Source organism: Gavialis gangeticus, unplaced genomic scaffold (genome assembly GCF_001723915.1).
Source record: "Gavialis gangeticus isolate Ggan-Ray unplaced genomic scaffold, GavGan_comp1, whole genome shotgun sequence".
Taxonomy (NCBI): Eukaryota; Metazoa; Chordata; order Crocodylia; family Gavialidae; genus Gavialis; species Gavialis gangeticus.
This window is the reverse complement of record NW_017729006.1, coordinates 12,319,910-12,328,953: the sequence shown is the minus strand read 5'-3', so window position 1 is coordinate 12,328,953 and position 9,044 is coordinate 12,319,910. Positions and strand designations below refer to the sequence as shown.

At 39.4% G+C, this 9,044-nt stretch overlaps 1 protein-coding gene across 2 annotated transcripts in view; it reads right to left on the bottom strand.

Annotated features, from left to right (window-relative positions):
• Positions 1–678: 678 nt before the first annotated feature.
• ANO10 (anoctamin 10) overlaps positions 679–9,044 on the bottom strand; it is a 302,528-nt gene continuing 294,162 nt past the window's right edge. For both annotated transcript variants that reach the window (XM_019508811.1, XM_019508810.1), the window contains one exon: positions 679–1,603. In XM_019508811.1, the coding sequence (XP_019364356.1) occupies positions 1,541–1,603 (63 nt within the window). In that variant the 3' untranslated portion in view covers positions 679–1,540. The remainder of the gene's footprint in view (positions 1,604–9,044) is intronic.

Below are 9,044 nucleotides of genomic sequence, written 5' to 3'. Positions count from 1 at the left end.
TAGAGCTTTACAAACCTAAAAACTGGAACTTTAAACTCCACTGGGAAGGCAATACTTTTGCTTAACTGTATTATTCTGGGGGAGTGGCTCTGACCATTAGGCTCTGTCACATTTTGCTATGAAATGAGGTGTCAAGTTTTCATGACAGATTTCTGAAGAGTGTGTAGGTCAGTATAAATCAGTGTACAGATCCATGCAAATGGGATTGTAGGGTTTATTCAAGAGCTTTCACATCTAGGTAAGTTTAGCAGCAGATAATAAACTGGTGTGATGTGCCATAACCAACCAGTATGGATTTTGAACTTGTTACTGTCAGAGAATACTTAGAATCATAGAACCGGAAGGGACCTATAAGATCATCAAGTCCAGTCCCCTGCCATGGAGCTGGAAGTTATTGGGCTCAGATGGGCTCAACAAGGTGCCTATCCAGCCTCATCTTGAACACCTCCAAGGAGGCTGATTGCACCACCTCTGCCAGGAGTGTGTTCCAGATTCTGGCGACCCTTACAGAGAAAAAATTCTCTCATATCTAGCCTGAATTGGCCCTCTACTAACTTATGCCCATTGGTCCCTGTCCTCCCTTGGGCTGCCTTCCTGAAGAGTTGCTCCCCTAAATCGTGGTGTTCATCACCTCTGATGTACTTGAAGATTAAGAAAATATTTGCATGATGAGCAAGAAACAGTCGCTACTTTAGTATATGTGTAAAAGCATTAGACATACAATTACAGTCTCAATTTTAATTGTTCTATGACTATTATTTCAGTTAACAAGAGGACCCATTAGTACAGCATAGTTTCACAAGCAAGAAATAATAAAGTAGTTATAATAAACTACTGATCAGCAATCCCAGCTAAATATTTTTTACCCAGCTTCTGAAAATAATTTAATTGGAACACATTTATAAAATTAGCATATTATAACATATATTTTATACCTGTCACTTCCAAATAACTGTGTGACTGGTCCTATGGAAAATATTGACAATCACATTATATAATAAAATTTAGATTCATTTCCGAGAAATGCTGTGAATAATATATGCGTTGTCTTTCAAAAGATACAAGGGTCGATTAACTATTTCACTACAAGGACAAATGGGATAACAAGCATAAGGAACAGTACACTGAATGAAATACTAGTATTAGAATTACTACTAGTACTAGTAATACTGTGTCTTTTTTTTTTTTTTAAGAGTTGTAATTCAAGATCAGAGTTAAGAGTAGAGTCCAGGATGCTTACTCTAAAAATCTATTTCATACCACACAAGTGATTACGGCTTTGCAACAAGACTTAACATAAGCTGGAGTGATGATCTATATCTTGTGTCACTAAACATCAGTTGACATTCTGGAAAAAAAAGCAAAGAGGAAAGGAAAGGAGGAAAATGATTTTTCATAGTTTTAAGTGTTTAGTGGTGATGCCTGAGTACAGATAATTGACATTATCCATTGAGTAATATGTTGCGGAGTGCAAATACCATGAGTTTCTATATCAGGTCATCATACAGATGTAGAAGTGCATCTATCCACATGTTAATTCTTAAATCCTTTTCTTTCCTTCATGTGTTTCGTCCTTCAGTGACTCAGCTTCAAGTTTCATTTGCTGTAAGGGTTAAAAAAAAAGTGTAATAAATAAGAGTTGTGTCACTGTTTATCAAAGCCAACAAAACATCAGAACCTAAATACAAAACTGAGGAAGAGTATCACTCTGAAGATGATAAAAATGTTTAAACTATAAGAAAGAATTTTAAATTAACTAACACTTCACTGCTTACAGCAGGTATGAATTTTACAGCAAAACACAGGAAGGCCTGGTTTTACCTGCTTTGTTGCTTTTCTCACTAAAAAACTTAGGAACTAACAGTCAGCTTGTTAATTACTTTTGTGATAAATAACACTTATATAGTTCTGTGGACATATCCTTCAAATAGAATAACTGAGCCCATGGGCGAATCTAGGACTTTGAAAAGTGTGGTGTGGCACATCATCACATACAGCATAACTCTTTTTTCTCCAGTTAAACAGAATCTAGAAGCATTAATACGGTAAGAGCCTCAAAACAACAATAAAGATATACTTCATTGGGATGTGGACTAATTTGCTATATTATATAGAGAGTTTAAAAAACAATCAAGACAAAAAATAGCCAAGATATACTGTTTCATTAGTGCTGTCGTCATTATACTTAAATGTACAGCTCTTATTCAGCTTCATAAAACAAATCTACTGAGTAACAGCATCTCCAATACTTCAGTGACAGTCATTTCTACACCTAAATTAATGTTATTGCATCTGAGTTAAGGTTTTAGGTACAGCTAAAAACAGTCTGCAGGGCTGTGAACTAGAAGAGACATTAATTACCAGGAGTGGCTAACAGACAGCGAAACTGTAGAAGAAAGAATAGTTTGCAAAGTCGAGCATCAAGATTATTAAAAGAGGAAAGAGGGTTGTTAACACCTGTGAAGTGGAGAGAGATTAGCAGGAACCAGGTAGATTACAATGAGTCATGAAGTCAATTTGACACCCCCGCCCCTGCCTGAATAGAAATACCACTGCCCCTCCCAGGCAGTTTGGGTGGAGCAGGAATTGGCAGGAGGCCGTGCAACTGCACGACTGTGCTCCATCCCAGATCTGCCACAGACCGAGCCCTACAAATGTAGCATGGGGAAGATTAAGGTGATGGCAATTTACAAACACTGGAAAAGTGCCTCACGTTATTTGAATAACCCATTCTCCTTTTAAAACAACTACAGAAGGAGTTAGATATAACTCCAACACCTAACTCCAATTTCTAAATACACTGAAATATTGAGTAAGTATTGAAGAATGATTCATTTTTTCTCTCCTATCATGTTGCTTCATAGGTGTGCAGGCAAATCACAGATACAAAGATCTATAAAACTACAATTTTTAATTATCAGAGGTTGTTACGACACATCTTTTTAGGAAGTCATTTTAGGGCTGTTTCTGATTGACAATAAAGCTGTCTTGATAGAGAAACAAAGCAAAAAGGCTGTCAGTCACTACACCAGACTTTTTGCATAGCAGGTCCCTAATCTGTTTTGTCTCTACTAATAATAGCTGCATATATTTAATATCATGATTTCTGTAAAAGCAATTAAAACTATGCTATGTGCCACACATACTGCTGCTGTATACTTGAAATCTCAGAAGTATCCCAATACTTGGTTATTCCTCATTAATTAATTCATTCCTGTGAATGTGCCATAAACATGAAGAGAACATCAGAGAGTTTTTGCTTAGTTTGAATGAACTTCATTTCAGGGTGCTGAAGGACCCGGTAGAAAGGATCCTGGAACCCCTGGCAGTAATAATTACAAACTTATGGGAGAAGTGAGGTTCTAAACAACTGGAAAATAACAAATACAGTGCCCCCATCTTTAAAAAATGGCAAAAAAGGAGGATCTGGGGAAATAGAGATTGATCAGCCTGACTTCAATACTTGTGAAGTTACTGGAGAAATTTATTAAGAAGTCAAGTTGTAAATATTTGGAGGAGGGGAGATTCGACACTAGCAGCCAACATGGATTTGATCAAAACAAATTATACTAACAAAAAGCAACTTGATTTCCTTTTTTAGTAAAGTAACTAGTTGGGTAGATAAAGGGAAAGCAGCTGATGTAGCATGTATGGACTTATGTGGGGCTTTCAAAAGCTTCCTAGACTGTCTCATGCAAACACTGCAGAAATGTTGGCTAGATAAAATTACTACAAGGTGGACAGAAAATTGGCTCAAACAAAGTGCAATTATAGATGGATCAATATCAGAAGGAAGTTTTGGTAGGGTTCCATAAGGGGCTGTCCTGGTTGCATTGCTATTTAACATGCTTCTGAATGCCTACTGCTCAATGCATTACAGTCACAGGGACTCCCACGTCCCTTCCAAAAGAATTAGACTTCACTGCTAGTCAGTTCTTTTGCTTTTCTAAGTTATCTGCTGCTAAATTGGATGAATTTACTCCCTGATATAAACAAAATCTGGAAAGAAGGCTGTGGTGGTGAAATGTGTTATCTCCAAGCCTCCTGTGAAGGTTTTCTCTCTGTTATCTTTGGGTGTTACTAGAAAGAGGACTCAGTGTGAAGGAGAAACTGGAACCTTTTGTGCAGCTTCTTGTTAAAGAGACTGTATGATCATTCCAGAATAAGCAGACACAGGAAAAACTGGATGAATTTGAGCCCAAGGAATAGTTTGCACACTGCTTGATATTATCAGATAGAGGTCTCTCAATATTTGGTAGGCTAGAATTCATCCAAATATGCTGAGCAATGAATAGAGGGAATTAATTCACTGAAATAAGTAAGAAATAGCTAGTTATTCTCTGAGGAGAAAGATGATTGAAAGATATAGTCCAAGCAAGGAGAACAAGCTGTGATCATCCTAAAGGATAAGGTGGGGAGGAAGGGAGAGGCTGGATATACTAAGCAGCTATTTGAGATCCTGGAGTTCATAGCCTTGAGTTTAACATGACTTCATTCTAGACAATTCAAAGACAGAGAATAAGAAGAACTCAGTGTAAACATGAGAAAATAACACTTACAAAATCACTGCATATTACCTAACCAGGGAGTCTCCAAATCATTCACATGTTGGCTGTTTAAAAAACGTTTGTGTTCTGAAGTTTAAGCTGCCTTTCCGTTAAATAATGTTTGACTTTAATAACACAGATAGAATGGTAAAAAGGCAGATGAGCACACATACATATCTATCTATCTATCTATCTATCTCTGTAGACGTATAACAGTACCATCACAAAAACTGGAAGGGTAAACTGCATTTGTCTATAGCAAGTACAATAGAAACTTTCATTCAGATTCTACTGAGTGTTGTTGGGGATGCCAGGTTTCTTTAATGCAGAAGAATGCTCAAACCTTGCAGTTGCTCTTTGCCTGAATGCATTTCAAAATATGTTTTGTATGATATAAGCCACCTACAACTGTTATTTTCAATTTCTGTCTGCATTTCCATCTTACCTATGCACAAAATAAAGTTAGTTTGCAGTACAAATATTTGTATACTTCTCCATGGCAACAGCAAAAAAAAAAAGGCATAGCTGAATAATGGAATTCATATTCCCCTTCTGTATTGTTGCTGATTCATTTATTTAAATAAATGCCTGATTAAAACTACAGGCAACTTAATTAAAGTGACTTCTACCCCTAATTTAAAAGCATTAGAAAGATACAGAGAACAGCTATTTAATTCAATTCATGACTCATCAAACTCAAAACCAATTCACTTACGTTGGAAAGATTTTCTTCAATTCTTAGCATTGCTGTAATTACAATGTGATTTAGAGCAAATCTGAAAGAGAAACAAGGTGTTCTCTAGCCTGTGCATGTATCTATTAAACAAAATCTCAGACATTTGAAAAGATCAACAGCATAACATTACTAATAAATATGACCAGAAATTTTGTACATAATATTTTCTGGTATCAGTGATTTTGACTGTCATCCTTTCCTTATGAATTACTTTCTATTTTTCACTGGTCTGACTCCTTAGGGTAATTTTGTTAACTTCAATTTAAGTTTATAAAATATAACATTAAAGTTTATTTTGAAACTTCTTTACAGTATCCCAGGCTGCCACGTCATACACAATATTGTCCAAATAGCTCTGTTCAAATCTTTCATTCTCGGGAAAAAGAGATCCATAGCAATCAAAACTGTGAGACTTTAGAAATGTGGATTTTAGTGTTGCAGTGATGTTGTAGCTACAATGGCCTAGGAAATACGTGACAGGCAAAGATTTCTATGGGGTGATATATTTGGTTGGGATAGACTTAGACAAATTTTCAAATGAACTTTCTTCTTTAGGTCAAGGTGATACAACAGGGAGACTGAGGCTCCTGTTACTTTAAGGAGGGAAATGGCAGCAGATGGAGCCCAGACAGCTGAGAAGGGGCTAGCCACAAAAGGAAAGACATGAAAGAAACACTGCTGTCTAGGCACGGGCTGCCCGTGAGAGTGAAGGGTCCACTTGCAACTAAGCAGGAGAACTCTGCCTGTTGTGAGTTGGCTGCAAGGGAAAAGGATCAACAGCTATGACTGCCTATTGCAGAGCTAGCTGCTCTGCAATAGGACAGTAGGACAGAGCCTGGCTTGGGCAACAAGGGGCTGCTTGGAGCGGTCATAACCAGCCACAGCAACCAGCTGTCAGGGCCCAATGAGAAATCCCTGCAGGGCTGCAGCATCACCTGACTGGAAGGGGCAGGGCTTAGGCAGTATAAAAGCCTAGGACCTGAGTAGTCAGGCAATCTGGACCTGCAAGTCACAGGAAGACAAGCTCCTGGTTAGGAAGACTACAGGAAGATGCTGGGCTGACTTCTGAGCTGCCATGGGGCCCGCCAGTAAGATGGTGATGGCTTACAGAGGAATGCCTCCCCCCCCAGGGGAAGGGGAAGCTACCCCTTGCTACACAGGCAGCAAGCTACTGTTGATGTTTGCACCTTGTATGGGTTCAGTACGTTAAAGCCAGTGGGATGTTTCTTCATTGGAATTTAGACCCACGGTTTGGATTGGGACCATTAGGAGTGGTATGGAGGTCCCAACAGTGCCTGAGGACACGAGAGGCTTAGGACCAAAGTAATCAAGACAAGAGCTGGAGCTCAGAAGCCAGGTCCAGCACAGTGAGCTTGGGTTAGAAGGTCCAGCTAGAGAAAAGGGGTGGAGGTTGAGAAGACCAAGGCCCCAACAAGGGAGTGACTGTACCGTAACACTTGCAAGGCATGGACACGGCTGTAGGGAAAGTCAGGTTGTGAATAGCCCTTAAGGATAGATTGCCTTGGGGGTGTAGATGTGTAAGGAGGGTCCACTTAGCCAAGAGGGGCAAAACTGAGACCAGCAGGGCTTGGGAGGGACCTGCTGGAGGCCAGAAGAACTGAAGCTTGCTCTAGGATCCTTATGCAGCCTCCCTTTTGATCACACAAATACATCAAGAGGTGGCAGGCAAGTGAGAAGGGGAGGCTCACCCTAGAGCTGGAGCAGGGCAAGGGTTCTGTGGTCTCCAGGAGGTGTCAGGGCCACCCCTGGAACCCAAAACTTGCTACACCTGGATATTAGATTTTTCTCTTTCATGATTCCTGTGATATCATTAGATAATCTCCAATACTATGGCACCACACCCGAGATACAGATACTTGCATCTGGAGATATTATACTGCCTTGAATTTGACAGGGTGAAACCTTTTGAATTCCTAGAAAATAAATACTTCCTTAAACTTGAATACAATCAAGCTCTGTGATCCATCATTGATAGAGGCTACTGGGAGCACAGGGCTACTAAGGATCGTAAGGTTCATCTAGTACACTGCCCTCCCACATGCAGGATTCATTATTCCAAAACTATCCCAGACAAATGTCTATCCCGCTGCCTCTCAGAAACCTCCAACTAAGGAAATTTGACAGCTTCCTTAAGTAGGTTGCTCGCTCTATTGTCCACTGTTTTTAAAGTTAAGGGTTTTTTTTTAATTTAATCTAAATTTGATTTGCTATAATTTAACTGTTCCTTCTTGTCCTGCCCTCTGTGGCCAGCAAGAACATTTTCTTTTTCCTTCCTCTTAATGGCAGCCTCTCCAATATTTGAAAATTCCTATCATGTCCCCTCCCATAATCTCCTTTCTTTGAACTAAACATAATTTTTTCTTCAAACTTTCCTCATGTGACTTGCCTTCCAATCCCATAATCCTCTTCATCACTAATCTCTGAAGTTCCTCCATTTTTCTCTCTCCCTATCAGAATGTTGTGCCCAGACCTGGACAGAGCTGATATATAACCAGTACAAAGTCCGGAGGTACTATCAATGTTTTGCATACAATATTCTGTTAATGATACCTAGAACTGCATTAATTCCTCTTGGGAGTACAGTCTCACTCTCTGACTCATTAGTTTGCAATCTACCATAATCCCCAGATCTTTCTCAGCAGTGGTATTGCCAAAGCCAGTTATCCCCCCATTTATCTATTTGTGCATGTGCTCTAAAGCAATTTCCCTAAAACCATACCCAACATGATCAATTCTTTCACCTCTGTTGATTGCCTGGGGCAAAAACAGTCTTCCAAACACCACCTGAATGGAGATTTTCAACAAGATTCTCTTCTAGCCCCTGCAAACTTTCTTTTGCAAAAAGCATCAAGAATTTCCTCTCAGTCTGGACCAGTATCACTTTGAATAGACACACACTAGTCTCAAACAAAGCCTTCTAACAGATGTTAAAAAAACTTCTCTTTAATATTTCTTTCATATCCTGTTTTCAATACTGAATCAAGAAAGAAAGGGTTTCTGAACTGTTTAGCAAACAGGCTTTCTCTGGAGGAATAAACCTAGTCTCCTCAAGCAAAACAGATCACTTTCTTTGTGGCAACAAAAATATCTAGAAGCCTTTGTCCAGCCCCAGACATGTCCATCCTCTCAAACTCCTTTCATAATAAGAGAGACATTTTTAGATCAGTAAAAAGCCAATCTCCCATTCCAAACCAAAATTTCATGTCATGGTGCCATGATGCCAATTAATCCTGATGGAATTGGTGAAAGACACTAGCAAATGTGCAATGTAGCACTTGATACCGGTTCTCAGGTGCAGAATAGAACTTGCCCTTTGTGGCTTCTGTGTGGACTTAGCCTGCTGAGACTTTGAATACTGGGAAAGTAGATCCTTTGCAGGCTTGGAGAAATCTCTTATGCAGGGAGCACTCTAAGATGAAACAGGATGACTGGCTAGAGGAACAAGACAAGGGAAGCCACTGGAAGCAAATGTTCTCATTGTAATGCTAAGGATAACAGGAGTTGCCACTATGGCAGTTTACCTCATCCTACAGGGCCTACATTAATTTCTGGTTGACCAAGGTGAGGATGGAACTAAATACAGGAACTAAGCTGAGGCAAATTTTAATTAAGGATGCATTAATAAAAAGGCCCCAAAACAGAACTATGGAAGACTGAATAATGAACACAGGAAAAGTTTTTGGGATGTTGCCTAGTGCACCCCTCTCTCTGCTAATGAAGCTTTGGATTAGGTGGGGGTC